This window comes from Enhydra lutris, unplaced genomic scaffold (assembly GCF_002288905.1).
Source record: "Enhydra lutris kenyoni isolate GAN:26980312 unplaced genomic scaffold, ASM228890v2 scaffoldscaffold27, whole genome shotgun sequence".
NCBI lineage: Eukaryota > Metazoa > Chordata > Mammalia > Carnivora > Mustelidae > Enhydra > Enhydra lutris.
The window spans coordinates 5306863-5327229 of NW_019154111.1; the positions used below are offsets into that span (position 1 = coordinate 5306863).

Consider the following 20367-nt stretch of genomic DNA (forward strand, 5'->3'; position numbering starts at 1 on the left):
AGACTCCACCAAGCTACAGTATCTGATGGCATAGAATTGAGAATTCTTTTATTCCAATTCAACCTTCAGTCACCATTTGTTGCCCACTTACTCTGTGGCTGGATTATTCTAGTTCCATTTTTTGGTGTCTGTAAAGAAGCCAGATGAGGTTCCAGGGGTGGGTGGGAGCTGGCCTGCACTGGCTTGTGAAAATGAACTTCTAAATTTTCAAGCAATTCTGCGATCTGGTTGATGTCCCATCAGATCATGAAATTACCCGTAGTGGTAGTATTTGGACCCTGGACATTGGCACCTGGTAGCAGTGGGACTTTTTTGGGGAAAGGCTGTTGTTGAAGCGTTTGGCAGAGCACCACCACAAGATTCTCTCTCTCAAGAGACTGGCATTCAAGTTGGGAATTTACCAATATGCAAACAATTAAGATAATTCCACCTTATAGAAGGGTTTGTGAGGTAATATGATAGGGAGTCAAAGTGCTGACAGGTCTTTTTAGGCAAAACCTCTCTGGGAAGGTGACATTGGAGTTGAAACCTGAAATATGAAAAGTTAACAACTGACAGAGAAAAAGCATTTCCAGTAGGATACCTGCTGGTACAGAAGAAGCCTGGAGAAGCCAGAGATGGGTGTGTTCCAGGAATAGAAACTTGCTGTGATGAGCAGAATGGAGACACATGCAGGGAGAGAAAGTGCCTTAGAGGCATCGTGAGGACCTGAGAGTTTGTCCTGAGAATAGTGGGAAATAATGTAAGGGTTTTAAGCAGGTAAGTGACAGGATCAGTTCTGCATTTTGAAAAGAGAGCTCTGCTTGCTGCTCAGTGAACTGTGGGGCTGGGTAGGGCCAGGGTAGAACAAGCTTATGGTAAGACTTTAATCTCAGGTTGCCATGTCCTACTCCTGCGAAAAGAAATTTTAGAATTCTGGAAGATGTTTCTCTTAGGTCAAGGAAGAAACTACATAAAAAATTTAAATTTCTGCCCAGAAAAAAAAAAAATCTACCATAAATAAAGATGAAAGCCAAATGTTTCAGGGCTCTCAAAAACCTTGAACTGCATTGCCCTAGTTAAGTAGTGACTTCGTTGTCCTGTCAAATTCCTGACTGGCTACGTGGAATCCCAGTGAATCAATGCATGAGACTGTATACCGCACTTTGCAAGTTAAGGGGGGTGAAAAAATACACATTTCATTTTTTCATAAGTAATTTCTAATATGCAGTACTTTCAAAAAGTTTTCATTTGAGTTAGCATGGGGGAGGGGGGCAGAGAAGCAGGCTCCCTGCTGAGCAGGGAGCCTGACACGGGGCTGGATGCCAGGACGCCCGGATCATGACCTGAGCTGAAGGCAGACGCTTCACTGACTGAGCCACCCAGGCATCCCGCTAATAAGCAGTATACTTACTGAGTAACTACGTGTGTATCGTGAAAGTAAACCAAGCTGGACCCTAGTTAAAGGGGCGAGGACGTATTTTGGTCAGTAGTAACTATTGCAATAGGGAAGAAGAGCCCAGGGTGAACGGAAATCAACTTTGGTTTGTGCCGGGGTGGCTGGCATTTTACAGGAAGAATGTGGGGGTGGGGCGGTAGACCAAGGGAAGTGAAAAATTGCAAAAAGTGGAAACAAGGGGTTTGGCCCATGTGAAACCTGTACAAATATTGTACCTCCAGGTACTGACTGGCACAAAGGGGCGGACTTGAGTTTCTCCTACAGGCACGTGAAATGGGACTGAGGGTCATCTTGGCTGGCTGTGGCCTTCAGCTGCTGGAAACCAGTCTACTGTTGGTTTGGGTCTTTTATAGACCAAGGTTGGGGCTGGGTGAGAAGAGGCTTAGAGCAGTCTGGCTAGAGTTTGGTCTAGGAGAGGGTGTTTGTCAGTGTTTTTTGACATAGGGTCGTAACTAGGCTTGTGTTTATTGTATTTTCAGTAATTTGATTTCCATGTTTTTTTTTTCTATGCTAAAAACACAAAAGTTACAAATTTGAGTTAAAATGTCATTCCCTAAAATATTTTATCTGAGATAACAAATACAAATATTTTTTTTATTTTTTAAAAGATTTATTTAAAAGAGAACACACATGCTGGGGAGGGGGGCAGAAAGAGAGAGTGAGAGAAGCAGACACCCCACTGAGTGTTGAACCTGATCCTGGGCTCAACCCCACGACCCTGAGATCATGACCTGAGCTGAAATCAAGAGTTGGACACTTAACCAACTGAGCCATCCAGGCACCCCACAAATACAAATATTTTAATGAAGCTCTTTCATGATTCTAACTATATGTCTGTATGAATGAACATGTATATACATTTTACCCAAATATGATCACAATTCATATACTTTTTAAAATTTAAATATAATTGGGCACCTGAGTGGCTCAGTGGGTTAAGCCTCTGCCTTCAGCTCAGGTCATGATCTCAGGGTCCTGGGATTGAGCCCCGCATTGGGCTCTCTGCTCAGCAGGGGGTCTGCTCCCCCCCCCCCCACCGCCACCGCCCACCTCTCTGCCTACTTGTGATCTCTTTCTGTCAAATAAATAAATAAATAAAATCTTTAAAATAAAATAAAATTTAGATATAATTGACATGTAACTTCCTAGTTTCAGGTGTACAACATTGTAATTGTATGTATATATTACGAAATGATCACAGTAAGTGTGGTTAACACCCATCACAGATTTTTCTTGTGATGAAAATTAAGATTTATTCTCTCAGCTACTTTTGAATATACAAAACAGTATTCTTATATTCACCATGCTGTACATTAGATCCCCAGGAATTATTTTATAACTGGAAATTTGTGTCTTTTGATGCCCTTTACCTGTTTTGCAAATCGTACCTCCCCACACCAGAAACCACCCCCCCCCCACAACCCCACTTCTGGCAGTCACCAATCTGTTCTCCATTTCTGTGAGTTTGGGGTTTTTGTTTTTTCAGAGTCCACACACAGATGACATCATATGGTATTTCTCTCTTTTTGTCTGGCTTATTTCACTTAACATAATGCCTTCAGGGTCTTTCTATGCTGGTGTAAGGGCCAGGATGTCTTCTTTTCTTTAGCTGGATAATATTGCACTGTGTATGTATACCATATTCTTTCTATCCGTTCATCCATCAGTGGATTCGTGTTGTTTCCAGGTCTTGGCTGTTGTAAATAACCCTTCAGTGTGCATGGAAGTACATACTTTTCTTCAAATTTGTGTTTTCAGTTCTTTTAGATAAATAACCACAAGTGGAATTACTGGGTCATAGCATAGTTCTGTTTTTCATGTTTTGAGGAACCTCCGTACTGGTGTTTATTGTGGCTATCCCATTTATTTCCCACCAACAGTAAGCAAGTGTTCTGTTTTCTCTATATCTTTGCCAACCGTTCATTACTTTTATTTGTTTATTTAAGACAGAGAGTGAGCATGAGGCGGGGAGAGGGAGAAGCAGACTCCCCACTGAGCAGGGAGCCACATGGGGCTCGATCCCAGGACCCCGGGACCAGGACCCAAGGCAAAGGCTTGAGAACCCCCAAGTGCCTTTTATCTTTTTGGTAATAGCCATCCTGACAAGTTCATTGAAAGTTTAGTTTGTATTTCTCTGATGACGAGTGATGTCGAACACCTTTTCATGCACCTATTGGCCAACTGAACGTCTTCTTTGGAAAATACCTGTTCAGATCCTCTGCCCATTTTTCAATGAGATTTTTCGAGGTTTTTGTTACTGAGTTGTATGAATTGCTTATATATTTTGGCTCTTAACCCCTTATGACATACATGATTTGAAAATATTTTCTCCCATTCTGTTGGTTGTGTTTTCATTTTGTTGATGGTTTTCCTTTACTGTGCAGAAGATTTTTAGTTTGTAGTCCCACTTGTTTATTTTTACTTTCATTTCCTTTCCTCTTGGTATCACATCCAAAGAAATCAAATCTGCCTCTGGTTTCTTCTAGGAGTTTTATGGGGTCTTAATCTTGTCGTCTTCTACCAATTTTGAGTTGATTTTTATGAATGAGTTAAGATAGTAGTCCAGCTTCATTCTTTTGTGTGTAGCTGTCCAATTTCCCCAACACCACTTACTGAAGAGACTCTTCTTTCTTCATTGAATATTCTTGGCTCCTTTGCTGTAAATTAATTGACTAAACATACAGGGGTTTATTTCTGGGCTCTTTATTCTGTTTTATTGATCTGTTTCTGTTCTTATGCCAATACCACACTGTCTCAATTTCTATAGCTTTGCAATCTACTTTGAAACCAGCAAATGTGATGATGCCTTCTCAAGATTTCCCTGGCTATTTGGGGTCTTCTGTGGTTCTAATATGAGTTTTAGGATTGTTTGTACTATTTCTGTGAAAAAAGTTCCATTTGAGTTTTTTGAAGGATTGCACTGAATCTCTAGATTACTTTGGGTAGTATGGACTTCTAAAAATATTAATTCTTCTTGGGGCACCTGCATGGTTCAGTGGGTTTGGCCTCTGTCTTAAGCTCAGGTCATGGTCTCAGGGTCCTGGTTTTAAGCCCCACTCAGACTCCCTGCTCAGCTGGGGGTCTGCTTCCTCCACTGACCCCACCCCACTCAAGCTCTCTCACTCTCTCTCTCTCTCTCTCTCAAATAAATAAATAAATAAATAATATTTAAAAAATTTGTTGGTAGTGTATAGAAACACAACATATTTTTAAACATTTGCATCCTGCAGCTTCACTGAATTCATTATTCTAACATTTTTCGGTGGCATCTTTAGCATTTTCTGTATATCATATCATGTTTCTGCAAACAGTGACAGTTTGCACCGTGCTTTCATATTTTGATGCCTGTTATTTCTTTTTCTTGCTTAATTCCTCTAGCATTTCTAATACTGTGTTGAATAAAAGTGGGGAAAGTTGGTGTCCTTGTCTTATTCCTGATCTGAGAGGAAAAGCTTTTTATCTTTTCCCCATTGAGTATAATGTAAGTTGCAGGCTTGTCAAATACAGGCATTATTATGTTGCATTATGTTTCCTTTATACCCGCTTGGTTGAGAGTTTATCATAAATGGATGTTGAATTTGTCAAATGCTTTTCTACATCTTTTGAGATAATCAGTATTTTTATTGTTCATCTTGTTTAATGTAGTATATCACATTGATTTGTGGATATTAAACCATCTCTTAACCCTAGAATAAATCTCACTTGATTATAATATATGATCTTTTTAAGGTATTGTTGATTTTGGTTTGTTAATATTTTGTGGAGGATTGTTACATCTATGTCCATCAGAGGTGTTGGCCTATTGTTTTCTTGGGACATCCTTGTCTGGTTTTGGAATCAGGGTAATGCTGGCCTTGTAAAATGAGTTTGGAAGTGTTCCCTCTTCTTCTGTGTCTTGAAGGAATTTAAGAAGGATTGGTATTTAAATGTTGAGTAGAATTCACCAGTGAAGCTGTCTGGTGCTGGACTTTGGTTTGTTGGAAAGTTTTTGATTACTGACTCAACCTCCTTACTAGTAATTGGTCTGCTCAGATTTTCTATTTCTTCATGATTCAGTCTTAGTAGATTGTATGTTCTAGGAATTAATCCATTTCTTCTATGTTGTCCAAGTTGTTGGCATATAATTGTTCATACTAGTCTCTTACGATCCTTCATATTTCTTGGTATCAATTGTAACATTTCCTCTTTTTTCCCGCTAAGATTTTATTTATTTATTTGACAGTGAGAGAGCACAAGCAAGGGGAATGGCGGAGGGATAGGGAGAAGCAGGCTCCCCACTGAGCAGGGAGCCTGACGTGGGCTCCATACTTGGATCCTGGGATCGTGACCTGAGCCAAAGGCAGATGTTTGACTGAGCCATGTCGGTGCCCCCTCCCTTTTTTTTTTAAGATTTTATTTGTAACATTTCCTCTTTCACTTCTTATTTAATTTGGATCCTTTCTCTTCTTGGTGAGTCTAGCTAAAGTTTTCTTAATTTTTTTTTTTAAGTAGATCTTAGTTTCATGGATCTTTTCTATTTCTTTTTAGGCTCTATTTCATTTATTTCCACTTTGATCTTTGTTATTTCCTTCCTTCTACTAACTTCAGCCTTGGTTCGTTCTTTTTTCTAGTTCCTTGAAGTATGAAGTTAAGTTTTTTAGTTGAGACCTTTCTTGTTTCTTGATATAGGCATTTATCACTATTAACTTCCTTAGAACTGCTTTTGCTGTATCCATAAGTTTTGGTATGTTGTATTTCCATTTTTGTTTGTCTCAGGGTATTTTTTGACTTATTTGATTTGTTTGACCCATTGGCTATTCAGTAGTGTGTAGTTTAATCTCAACATATCTGGAAATTTTCCAATTTCCTTCTTATAATTGATTTCTAGTTTCATACTATTTGGGTCAGAAAAGGTGCTTGATAGGATTTCAATCTTAAATTTATTAAGTCTTGTTTTGTGGCTTAATGTATTATCCTGGAGAATATTCTGTGTATGCTTGAGAAAAATGTGTATTCTCTTGCTTTTGGATGGCATCTCCTGTACATGTTAAGTTCATCTGGTCTAAGGTGTCATTTAAGGCCAATATTTCTTTATTGATTTTCTGTCTGGACAATCTACCTATCATTGAAGTAGGATATTAAAGTCTCCTATTATTACTGTATTGCTGTCTGTTTCCTCCTTTGGTCTGTTAATGCTTTGTATATTTAGGTGCTCCTATGGTGAGTGTGTACACATTTATAAATGTTACATGCTTTCATTGGATTGATCCCTTTATCCTTATGTAATTATGTCTTTTATCATAGTCTTTGTTTTAAAGTCTATGTTGTTTGAGAAAATCTAAGTACCACAGCTCTCTTTTCATTTTCATGGAATATCTTTTTCTATCCCTTTGCTTTCAGTCTGTGTGTCTTTACATCTGAAATGAATCTCTTGTAGAGAATACACAGAAGGGTCTTATTTTCTTATCCATGTATGTATGTATGTATGTATCTATTTTTTTATTGACTTAATTTTATTTTTTCAGTGTTCCAGATTCATTGTTTATGCACCACACCCAGTGCTCCATGCAATACGTGACCTCCATAATACTCACCACCAGGCTCCCCCAACCCCCCATCGCCCTCCCCTCCCAAATTCTGTTTGTTTCTCAGAGTCCACTGTCTCTCATAATTTGTCTCCCCCTCTGATTTCCCCCAACTCCCTTCTCCTCTCCTTCACCCAATGTCCTCCATGTTATTCCTTACGCTCCACAAATAAGTGAAACCATATGATAATTGACTCTCTCTGCTTGACTTATTTCGCTCAGCATAATATCCAGTCCCATCCATGTTGATAAAGTTGGGTATTCATTATTTCTGATGGAGGCATAATATTCCATTGTATATATGGACCATATCTTCTTTATCCATTTGTCTGTTGAAGGGCATCTTGGCTCTGTGGAAAGAACCAAGATGCCCTAATCCATGCATTTAGAGTAATGACTGATGTACTTACTACTATTTCATTCATTGTTTTCTGGCTTTATTCCTTCTTATTCTTCTCTTGCTTTCCCTTTGTGATGTGATCATTATCTGTACTGGTAGACTTGGGTCCTTTATCATTTGTGTTTCTACTCTAGGTTATTGCTTTGTGACTTATGAGGCTTATGTTAGATTTCTTACATATATAACAGATATAAAGTCAGTAGAAGGAAGGAAATAACAAAGAACAAAGTGGAAATAAATGTAATAGAGACTAAAAAGACAATAGAAAATATCAATGAAACTGAGTTATTAAAAAAAAAAGACAAACCTTTAGCTGGACTCACCAAGAAGTTTAAGTTGATAATAATTTAAATTTGAACTCATTACTCCCCTCCACATTCTGTTTTTGATGTCACGGTTAACATCTCTTTATCCTGAGTATCCATTAACAAATTGTTGTAGTTGCTTTTACTACTTATAGAGTGAGGCAGAGGAAGAGGGTAAAGCTGCCGTCTGCCGGTCTCCATCTCTGGACAGCATTGTAATCAGCCTCTAAATGTTTGTTGAAGAAGAAGTCTGCCCTTCAGGCCACAGCTTGAAGATAAACGAATAGAATAGGCGTCTTTCACGGAAAGACTGGGGTTGTGTTTCAGTCTGCTGTGAGTGCTGTGCTCTGGGTGGGGGCTGAGGGTAGATAGCCAGTTTAGAACTCTTTCTGTTGGTTGCAGTCCTATGAGACCTATGAACATAAGTTCTGTTGGCCACCAGAACCAGGAGATTCAGGGGTGACCCCTGGCTGGCAGCCACCCAAACTGGGGCAGACATAGGTTTAAGCTCTTTTCAGGAGATACTGGTGACCTGGAGTGAGCGAGAGGGAGAAGATAGCACCCACCCCCTGAAGTGTCTGGAGAGGATGGCAGTTGGTGGCTAGATGTGTATTTAGTTAGGAGTCTACCTTCAGGTGGAACCTATGAAGACAAGCTAATAGCTAGCTCCTGTTTCCAGAAAGATGGAGTTTTGGTCTGCTGGCTCTCCCCCTGCTAAGTCCTGCAGGGTAGCTGGCTGGGAATTCTTTATTACAGTCCTGTGGAAGGTAAGCCCTGCTAGACATCACGTCCAGGTGATCAGGAGGTATCCCCTGGGCAATAGCCACAAAAACTAGGGCACTAGACATGTGCACAAGTTCCTTCTTTGGAGAAACCAGATCTCTGGAGCAAGGCTGAGGGAGAGTGCAGAGTTGTTCGTTGCTGGCCTCCATCTTTGGAGAGTATTTCAGTAGATTCCTAGTTGTGTGTTCAAGGAGATGCTTATGTTAAAGGGTGATGCTTTAAGCAAACAGGCCTCTTTCATAAAAAGACTGCATGTGTTTGACCGGGCTGTCTCTGCCTCTGGCTGGGGAGGGTGTTGTGGAGGGGGTTAGGGGGCTAGTAGTTGGCCAGGTAATTGCATTTGAGCCCTTTAAGAATGGTTTCTTCATTTTCTGGGGCTGTGGGGATCTCATGGACACAAACCCATTGGCTCTCAAAGCTAGATGTTGTAGGGGCTCATCTCTCTGGTACGTCTTAGAAGTTGGGGTGTCAGATGTGGGATTCAGACCCATAGCTCCTTGGGGAGGAGCTTGGAGTTCTAAGTTCCTTCCTGATTGTGATGGCTGCACCAGGAGTGGGGTTTAGGGCAAGATTGTGTCTCAGCCTCTCCGACTGTTTTGATGTGGGTTTTCTTTCTTGTTTGCCCTATCTGTAGGAGTTGCTCAGCTAGTTTTTAGATTTCTTTCAGAGGAAATGATTTCATATATACCTGTAGATTCAATCTGTCCATGAAAGGAGGTGAGTTTAGGATCTTCCTATGTTGCCATCTTGAATAGAAACTTCCATATACTTTTTATAGCCTACTTTCTGCATGCAACAATATGTTGCTGACATTTTTCATATACATAAAAAGTCAAGCCCTCTATTCATGCTGAAAAATGTATTCTCATATGTATACTCCAAAAGTAACTTTTCAGGGGTGCCTGGGTGGCTCAGTGGGTTAAGCCTCTGCCTTCAGCTTGGGTCATGATCTCGGGGTCCTGGGATTGAGCCCTGCATCAGTCTCTCTGCTTGGCGGGAGCCTGCTTCCCCCTCTTTCTCTGCCTGCCTATCTGCCTGCTTGTGATCCCTCTCTCTCTGTCAAATAAATAAATAAAATCTTTTTTAAAAAAAGTAACTTTTCAGTTATCAGTTCTGTATTGTTAAAGGTCTAGACTACTTGATACTGTTCTATCATAAATAACAGTAATGAGCAGCCTTGCACTTACATTTTTATCCAGCTATGCAATTACCTCTTTAGGATAAATTCCTTAGAAATTGGATTGGTAGGTAGGTCAGGGGGTCTGCTCTATTTCCATTTTGATACACTGCTAACACCCTCTTTGGGACGGTTGTACAAGTGAGGACGGGCGGTCCTGCCGCTTCACTTGTCCGCTGGTTTGGTTAGTCTTTGTTGTATTTGCAAATCTCACTGGCAATAAAGGGTATCTTTATCATTGTAATTAGTCTTTCTTTGGTGAGTAATGAGACTGAATACTCTTTTCACATTTTAATGGGGTATTTTATCTTTTTTAGCCTGTCCATTTAGGGCCCTTCTCATTTTTCAATTCTTTAAAACATTGTGAGAATGTTTTTTCTCTTATGTATAAAGGGTTTCAACCATTTTTCTGACATACTGCAAATACTGCCCCAATTTTCCATTTGTCTTTTCTTTCTTGTTTCTGTTCTCCTTGCTTTGTAAGTTCATAGACACTCATGTTTATCAATGTTTTCTTTACAACTTCTGTGGTCTGTGATTAGGATTATGAAAATAGACCTTTCCCTTCCAATCTTCTGTAGTCTTCTCTTTTTGGAAGAGAGGATATATAAGCATTTTATTGAAGTATAGCATGTAAAAGCCTCAGCCTTCACGAAGTGAATGCATCCCAGATTCTGACCCGGAAAATCCTGACCAGGACATTGGGATACTGCAGTAGAAGGCCTAATGTGATTTCCTAACTGGTGGACCAGTGGTCCCTACACACTTGATTTAATAACCCATTTTTTTACTCCTGAGTTAGAAATGTCTGTTTGCTTACATTTTCACAATTACTTGTTCTATTTCTAGCCTCGCTATTTTAGTCCATTGATCTTTCTGGTTTCGTCATTGTCATAGTCTTCTAGTTAGTTGAATGATATTTATAGTACACTGGCTGCCTGAGCCTCACCTCATTGTTCTTCTTTCTCAAATAAGCCGCAAAGCCTCCCCTGTCTGCCCAAACCCTTTTAAGATTTTAATTATTAATTCATTAAATATATCCATTAATTTAGGAAAAAGTGACTTTTTCCCCTAATATAAACTTCTTAAGAGCAGAGTTTGTCTCCAGTTGTTCAATGTTTGTTCTATGCTCCTTGCTGACATTTTACTGTTTTCTTGTGAGAGATCCTGAAAATCTTGTTAAGTGTATTCTTAGGCATTTTAAGGCTTTTCATTGTTGTTGTGAATGGATTGTTTTCTTACATTATAAATTCTAGTCTCACAGTTTGCATGAGCTGTATTTGCAAAGGCTAGTGAGTGTTTGGCTGTTGATTGGCCAACAGCCAGCTCACTGAACTCATTCCTCATTCCTAATGGTTTTTCATCTGAGCCTTTTGAGTTTTTTAGGTTTATAATCACATCTGTCTCGTGATTTCAATCCATCCCTCCAGGTGGAACCCTTCCAGTCAACATTTTAATGTGTTTAAGATTCCATAGCTTACATGTGATAAACTCACTCCCATTGGCTTTCCTTCCTCTTCTTCCCAGCCCAACTACTTAATCGGGTTCCTTCCCCTCACTGTCCTCACTTCCTCCCCCCAGAGATTCCCCCACCCCACAAACCCAGCTGCAGCCCTCCCTGTTCCACCAGAATGATTCTTGATAGCATCTCTGATAACCTCCATACCTCTACTCCTAAACCTTGTTTTAATCTCCCATGTTGACCTCTCCCTTACTATAAGGACAAGTGGTCATGTCCTCATTTTCTCTCACCTTCTTGGGGCATCCATCACCTGGCGCACTTGTGGGTTTCCTCCTGCGTCTCAGGTTTTTCCTTCCCCATCTCCTTGTGGTTTATGTTCCTCTCCTTTTCTTTTTCTTTTTTTTTCCATTGTTGGGCATTCTTAGTGCTCAATTTTAGACCCTCGTTTTTTTATATTAGTCTCCATGTAGGTGATTTCACCCATTTTTTAAATGATTTTAATTACTAATCAGATGCTCACAACTCCCAACTTTGTATGCCTGGACTAGGCCTTACTTAGCTCCAGATTCATGTTATCTAGTTGTTTCCTTGGCATTTCCACCCAAATTTCTCAAAATCATCTTAAATTCAGCATGTTCAGTGTCGTTCTTGGGATTATCTTTCCCCACATCCATTCCTCTTTCAGTCCCCATCAGTGAATGCCATCACTATCCAACCTGGGGTTGTCCTTCTCCTCTCTTCTCCCTTCTCATCCTAGTCAATCCCAACCATGCGGATTTACCCTCCTTGTACAGGTCCTGCATCATTCACCTTTCCTCCTTTCTTACGAATGGCACCACTCTGGTTCAAATAACCCTAGCCTCTCACTGGGCTGCCAAGAGAACATCCTGACCACTTCCCTTCTGCAAGCTCTTACTCTCCTTCAACGTCTCCTCCCAGTATCCATGAATCTGTGTGGTTCTTGTGCTTACAATCCTTTTTTGTCTTGCCTTTGCCCTTCTTCGTAGGTAAAGACCAAAATCCTCAACTTGGTTTATAGGTCCCCACCAGTGAGGCTCCCACCTGTGCTCTTACCCATATACTTAGCTATGAATAGTCCGCTTCTTGTAGTTGATTACCCAGTTACCACCTTCTGGGATTCTCTCACTTGTTGTTCCCTTGGACTAGAAACCCTCTCTCCTTCCACTCTGTCACCATCTCCAGTTAGCTATGATTAATTCTCTGCTCAGGGAAGTCCTTCTGAGGCCTTAAACTGAGCCCAGTCTCCCTGCTGTGACCTCCCTGTGAGCTCTTACGTGGCCTTGAAATTTTCCTTCATATTGATTATCAGATTGTAGTTGCTGATTTGTTTGCTGGTCTATCCAAAATCCATCTCTTCCAGTACTCGAAGCCCTGGGAGGACAAGGATATGGGCATGTTTTGCTCATTTTAAAATTTCTTTCTCCAGTGCCTGGCATGTAGTGGGCATTGAAACATTTTGTGAATGTATTTTTTTCTAGATAGAAAATAAATTTTTTGTTTAAGTAATCTCTATACCCATTGTGGGGCTTGAACTCATGACCCCAAGATCAAGAGTCACACATGCCTCTGAGCCAGCTAGGCACCCTGAATTTTTTTTTATCTTGATTTTGTATCCAACTATTTCATTGAAATAGCTTGAATCAGTTTGAGTCCTTGGAAAAGCAGTTGCTAACAATTGCACATGTAAGAGATTATTAGTTGGGAAAGAGCTGGCAGGGTAAATGAGGGAGAGAGCAGGGGTGTGCAGGGAAAACCTCCCAGCCACGGTGCAGGTGACAGCAGTGAGGGTCCCATTAGCCAGGGTGTTTTGCTTTGTTAGTGAACCATTAGGTTTTATCTTACCAGTATTTCATTTATAATTTTTGAATCAACACTCACACATGAGAGGGCAGTTGGGTTTTTTTGTGTATTCGTTAGGTTCTGCAGTTGCTGTCATTCTGGTTTCATTAAAAAAGAAATTGGAAGCTTTTCTTGCCCTGGATCCTTCCTTCCTTGGAGATTCAAAAGAACTGATCTGTGAAAGTGAATCTGGCACTTTTGAGGATGCACTTTTTGGCCACCAGGTTTTTCTGTTGTTTTGGTTCTCTTGTTTTTTTGTTTGTTTGTTTGTTTGTTTGTTTTTAAATCTTGAGTAAATGTCAGGAAAAATTTTTATTGAATATTTATGCAAATTTATTAACAAAGAACTCTGGGGAGTAGTCTCTGTTTTTTTCTCCATTTCCTCTGTGTTAGTGATTATTTCTTCTTTTACATTCTTCATTCTATACATTTATATATTTCCACTATAATTCATCATTTATCAAGTCCATTGGTTTCTGATTTTTAACATTCATTTAGGCTTGTTTTTATTGAATTTCTACACTAGTTTCTCAGGTACTTCTTGAGTCAGATGTATAGTTTGGGGTTTTTCTTTTTTATTAAGAAGGCTTACCATCATTTTTAGATACATATTATCTTTAAAGTCCTTATCTGAGAGAGTGGGAGTGAGCACAGAATCAGGGGGAGGAGCGGCAGGCAGAGGGAGAAGCAGACTCCCTGCTGAGTGGGAGTTTTCTGGCATATTCTTCCAGATTCTTTTCTATGCATGTATTTGCTCTTTGGGTGTTGTACATACCAGTAATATTTGTATATTCCATAGATGCGTGTATATAAGTAGGTACACATACTTCCATGAATATGTGCATTTTCTATCTACATTTATCTGTGTCCATGTTCTAGTCACCTGTGGAGAAGGATGGAACGCCCTCCATGTTTTCATTGTTAAGTCAGGACTGATGATGCATACACACGTCATTGGGGTATGGAAAGGTCTTTTTTAACTTAATTACAGAGTTGAGGTTCATGGGAGAGCAGGACAGCCCTCTCAAGCAGCTCTGAATTGACCTTGAGAGGGCAAGGCAAGGAGACTGGCTGGGGTGTTTAGTGTGGCTGGGTGAGGGGTCCCACAGTAGTGTGGCAGCTTGTGTGGTGTGGGTCTTTTGTTGCCACCCAGGCTCTCGTGGCAGTTCAGAAGTTGGGGCAGAAGAAGAGAAGGGAAGGGTGAGGCTTAAGAGCTCACGGCAGTCATCAAATAGAGTCCCGACTGCTCTTTACAGTTTATGTCCATCTGTGTGTGTATGTGTAGCTGGGCCCGTGTGTAAACACACACACACACACTGTCCATCTGTCCACACATAGCCGCATATTGCGGCTCTCTTCACATTAGTAATCTTTTTATGTTAGTAAATGTAGATTAACCTCATTCTTTCAAGTAAGTGCATGGATTTCCATTGCATGGCTGTGCCAGGGGTAGCTGTTACTTGGTGGGTGAATAAATAATTCCTGTGTTCTGCTTTTACAAACAATGGCACCCTGACCGTCATGCACACACCTCTGTATGGGAGCAACTATATTCGCCATCGGATAGCACTGAGCTCTTTCATGTTATACTGTACAGTCAAGATCCCACATTCTTTAAAGTTACATTCTAGTGGAGAATGGACAAGGGACGAATGGTTTACTAATAGGTTAGTATGAATAATGATATGTAAACATAGAAAACAGAGAAAGGAGATAGTGATGGGGGTGGTCTGCTAGCTAGGATGGTTAGAGAGCCCCCCTTTCCCTGCCTACAATAGGGCAGAGAGATGTGGGAATGACTTTGGAATATGAGTGAAAAAGCATGATTTTGTAGAAAAAGTCTGTTGGGTAATTTTTTTTTTTTTTAAAGATTTTATTTATTTATTTGACAGACAGAGATCACAAGCAGGCAGAGAGGCAGGCAGAGAGAGAGGTGGAAGCAGGCTTCCCGCGGAGCAGGGAGCCCGATGCGGGGCCCGATCCCAGGACCCCGGGATCACGACCTGAGCTGAAGGCAGAGGCTCAACCCACTGAGCCACCCAGGCGCCCCTGTTGGGTAATTTTTAAGTCAAAATGTGTATGTATCTTAAATTATGATGGATCTTGTCAAACTGTCTTCTTTTAAAAAAAATACACACTCCTTGATATAACATTAACACTTTTTAACAAAGATTTATTCTGGGGGCACCTGGGTGGCTCAGTGGGTTAAAGCCTCTGCCTTCGGCTCAGGTCATGATCCCAGGGTCCTGGGATCGAGCCCAGCATCAGGCTCTCTGCTCAGCAGGGAGCCTGCTTCCTCCTCTCTCTCTGCCTGCCTCTCTGCCTACTTGTGATCTCTGTCAAATAAATAAATAAAATCTTAAAAAAAAAAAAAGATTTATTCATTTTTAGAGATGGAGTGAGCAAACACGAGGGGAGAGGTAGAGAATCCCAAGCAGACTCTGTACCGAGTGCAGAGCCTGACATGGGGCACAGAGCTCAATCCCATGACCCTGAGATGATGGACCTGGGTGGGGCACTTTAACTGTCTGAACCACCCAGGTGCCCACATTTTTAAGTATCTGTGTTCTTTCCTTCCTCATCAAAAAGAATGGTAAAATTTTTTTTTAAATTTTTTTGATTTTTTTTTTTTTAAGATTTTATTTATTTATTTGACAGATCACAAGTAGGCAGAGAGGCAGGCAGAGAGAGAGGAGGAAGCAGGCTCCCTGCTGAGCAGAGAGCCCGATGCAGGGCTCGATCCCAGGACCCTGGGATCATGACCTGAGCCGAAGGCAGAGGCTTTAACCCACTGAGCCACCCAGGCGCCCCGGATGGTAAAAATTTTTTGAATCCTTCGATATGGTAGACAATAAATTATACCTTAACTTGTACTTAGTTCATTATGAGTAAAGCTGAACATCTTTCATAGATTTATTAAACATCTGTATTTTTTTTTTTTTTGACAAATTGCTTATTTATGTGATTAGCAATTCTCCTACAGGCCATTTAGCCATTATTATACTAGATATTTTTTTCAATGTTTGTAGTTTGTCTTTTGATTTTACTATCAATTTTTTTGGCATACAAATTTTAAAATTATTAGGTCATCAATTTACCGAGCGTTTTCACTTAAGGAGCTTGCGTTTTGTGTCCTGCTTACTGGCCTGCATCCTTCATGCATCTATGAAACTGCAAGTTCAAAGGCTTTTAGTGTTTCCTCTAAAACATGAAATTCTTTGATCTTTTCACAATTTGTTTATACTTAAGGCCTAAGGCCAGAGGTAAGAATTCGGCTTTAAAAAGCAACAAAACACCTACCTCCTTGTCCCCAGGCCATTAGTTATCCTTTTGTCTGGTTCCTCTCAATCGATTTACCATGCTGCTATTATAATAAGCCCAATTTCCATACTTAGAGCTACTTTGTAATTCATTGTTTTACAGATTTTGGCACCAGTATCACATTGCTAATGATTACAACTTTACTACCAGTTAGGCTAATAACTTCCCTCAAGTTCTCTCACCTGAACATGGTCCCAGAAGTTCCCTGATTTTTCTTATATTTTCTTATTTCTTATATTTTCTTATATGTTCATTCTTTCAAATTAACCTTAAAACCAATTTTTTCACCCAAAATTGACTCAAAAATCCTATTGGGATTTTTTTTTCCCTACTGGGATTTTGAATCCTTTGAATAGAGGTTGAGAATTCATTAGAATTAGATTATTTTGAGAAGTACTTTCACAATCCATTTTTCTAAGAACTAAATAGACTTACTCAATTTTACATATTCTTTAGTTATAATTTTTCTTGATACGTATCTTACACATTTATTCCTAAGTATTTTATTTTTGTTCCTATTAGCCGTGTCCCACACATTTAATATTCTGTATTTTCATCGTTTTTTTCATGAGGTTTTGACTCCTGGATTTTAGAAGTGCATGGAGATGTTGCTGTTTTATTTCTAGTTTGATACTTCCAGTCAGAATATATTCTAGGGTTTTAAATATTTTTTAAAGATTTAAGTTCTCTCTCCACTCAATATGGGGTTCAAACGTACAACCGTGAGATCGAGTCGCATGTTCTACTGACTGAGCCAGCCAGGCGCGCCTAGGATTTAAATCCTTTAAGGTTCATTTTATGCCTCCAGAACATGGTCTATTTTGGTGAATGTTCCATGGGCTGTAGAGAGGAATGTGTATTCTGCTGTTTGGTAAGGTGTTCTGTAAATGTCAGTTAGACCCTGTTGGTTGATGGCATGTAAGGTTCTTCTAGTCCTCAATTTTGCTGACTAGTAGTTCTATCAATTACTGAGAAAGGAGCATTGAAGTCTCCAACTTTATGTGGATTTACCTAGATCTTCTTTCAGTTTTCACTGAATATATTTTGAAGCTCTGTGGTAAACCTTTACAATTGTTGTGTCTTTGTGGATAAACCTTTCATCACTGTGTAATGTCCCTCTTTATCCCTGGTCTGGGCTGATTTTTAGAAGTAGAGATTAACAGATTGATCTTTTTGATACAGTGAATCAAAAGATGGGCCTGCGAATCTATGTTGTAACAAAATTCTCAGATGATTTTTATAATCAGGCAATAGATTTCTTCCTTACAAACAACAGAAATTGACTTTGGTTCACTTAGGCAGAAAGGAACTTCTTAGTGGAAGAATATCCAGTAACATCTACTGGATTGCTAGAGTCCTGCTATGAAGCCCAGACTGGTATTTCTGTAGGGAAGCCAGGTGAGTGCAGCAGTTGCTCTCTCTGATCCTAGTAGTAGAGCAGTTACGTAACCTCAGTTGAAACCATCAGGTCTCACACCACCTAAGACTTTAAAATCTGTTGCAAAGGTTGGGGAGGAATATGGCTGGTGGTGGTGTGAATTGTGGTTTTAAAGGACAGAAAAGGCAGGATTGGCAGATGTATCTAGACACGTGCTTAACTGTGGCATACTTTGGTCATGGTTCAAATGCCTGGTTTCTTTTGGTTCCTACCTTTCCCCTTTTTTTGAGCCTGGATTTTCTCTGGGGAAAATTGTAACATTTTGGGAGATAAATTAGAAAATAATATCTAATACTTGCTAGGGTGAGTACACAACAGAGATTAAATATCATGGGTTGTTCGCATGGCGAGTGGAATTATTTACTGTTTTGGAAGGCAACAGGCTTTATACGTAAGATGGGCTCCCCAATTCTGTATCTTAGGGGGACCTAAGAGGTTGAATAGCACTTGATTGTGTGAGGGATCTACATGTGACTTTGGACAAGTCATCACGTAGCCCTTACTTTAGGCTCATTGGTAATATTAGGTAGGACTAGACCTGCTAATTTCTAGGTCTGTCCAAAAATTGCAGTGTTCTGTGACTGGAGAGAGCCTTGCTGTTCCTGTCACTTTATTTAAACATCCTTGTGAAATTAGTTGACAACTACCAAGAGCTTGGCTTTTTGCTAACTTGAGGCAGCCTTGGGTTAACAGATGTAGGAGAGGGGAGTGTCTGAACTAGCCAGTTAACAGAGCGTGGTCTTGGCCAACTGGCAGAAATCGTCTGAATGTGGAAAATGGAAACCAAACAGAAAGTACTGTCACACATGAAGCATCATGAACATAGATAATCCATTTTTATCTTTTCAGAGACCGTTAGATTACATCTCTAAATAAACTTCCTCCTAATCCATCCTGTCCGAACTGAAGGGGGACGAGTGGATGTTAGGCAGAGGAATCCTGCATGACTAACAATGAGAATTAGAAGTTGAGCAAACTAGACTGGTAAGAAAGTGGGGGAAACCAGATCTCTTATATTCCCCAGATACTGGTTTGCTCTGGAGATACTGAGGAGTGGGTGCAGAGAGGTCTGACTTGGCCAGTACGTGTTAATGTCAGTCCTAACTCACAGGGTCACTCAAGATGCCTACAATAGCTGGGCCCAAATAGACCTAAGATGTCAGGAATGCACAATTTATAGAATGGCTGCAAAGGACATTCATTCATGTAGGTGGAGAGATGATTTCCCCTTATGACAAAAAAAATCCATTTAGAAGTGACTGGGCACAATAAATTGAGTCATTCCTTATGACCTTCAGGTTCTTATGAATGCCTCACTCCTGGGGGCCCTGTGTCTTTTCTCATCGGTCTGTGTTGTATGTGCCATTTCTGCATTTACTCTCCCCATTGAGACCAAAGGACGGGCCCTGCAGGTAAGTGATGCACAAATCTCTTCAGTATTCTTAACTACCATCTTTGGACCAACGGGAATTAACTTGGAGTCTGGAGATTCTTTGAAGCAGACCTGACATCCAGGTGTGTGCTAACACATGGTATTTGTTTAATGGGTTCCAGTAAACAAAAAAACTGGGTGTCCAGTTTGTTTGCATGTAACTTGGAGCAGCACTGAAACTAAAGTAACCAAGTGTTCACTCCAAATCTTTGCTAACAGGGACAAAACAAAACACCTAAGGCTTATTTAGGTAGTATGCATATAAATTAGCATTCTTGAAAGAGGATACTTATAGTGTGATTTTTCTGAATGATGTCTTTATCCCACTAGAATTAACTCTAAAGCTACCATTGCTAATGTCAGGTACACAAGGGTAAATGCTAGGGTCTTAATTACTTAAAAGTTTATTAAGAAATCTTCTCGTACTAGTTTTGAATGCCAGACACTGAGGATGAATGGAAAAGGTTTTCTTTTTATTAAGTGTATTGATCTACTGAATCACTTCTTATTCCAGCAAATTAAATGAAGACCTGTAAACCAATGTCTACCAGAGAAGAAAAATGCACTTCATCTTCATGAAGAGCTGTGGCACATTTTTAAAAATTTGATTTTCTGTACACTACTTGGTAATTAAACTGATGTATTTTTTCAAAAATACGGCATATGAGAATGAGGTGGGTAAACTTTATATTGATAACCTTGGGAGATTATGAGAATGTCTATAAAAAAATATTTTTAAGACTGGAAAGGTTTCTATGGGAGATGGGTAGGGAGGGAAGGTAGCTTTTCTTTGACATCAAGTTTGTTAAAGTTGCTTAGAGAAAATGTATACATATTTGATATTTTCCCATGAGGTTTGTAGCAAAAAGTTGGCCTGAAATTTGGTAGCTAAGGCATGAACTTAAGGGCATCATTAAGCCTTTCAAAATAGTCACATTCACAATTTAAATTTGCATTTATTTAAATTGTGGCCTCCATATTGATGAAAATTGCTTATTTATGTAGTATGCTTACATTAGCATGATTCTTATATATAATTGTGAAAAAGCTGGGAATAAACTTTTTCCCAGATCCTGTTTTCAGTGTTATTTCATGACTTTATGGGAGACTAAAAAAAATTAATGCACAAAGCTTTTCTACATCATGCAATTACTTACCTGCCCTTTGCATGCAGGATATCACACCCG

General features: G+C 39.9%; 1 protein-coding gene across 1 annotated transcript in view; it reads left to right on the forward strand.

The window, feature by feature from the left end:
* The window catches only part of LOC111151898 (SVOP like), a 64321-nt gene extending 45065 nt beyond the window's left edge, over positions 1–19256 (forward strand). Inside the window, exon 14 of the mRNA XM_022510115.1 lies at positions 19047–19256. Coding sequence (XP_022365823.1) covers positions 19047–19256 — 210 coding nt within the window. The remainder of the gene's footprint in view (positions 1–19046) is intronic.
* Positions 19257–20367: the final 1111 nt, after the last annotated feature.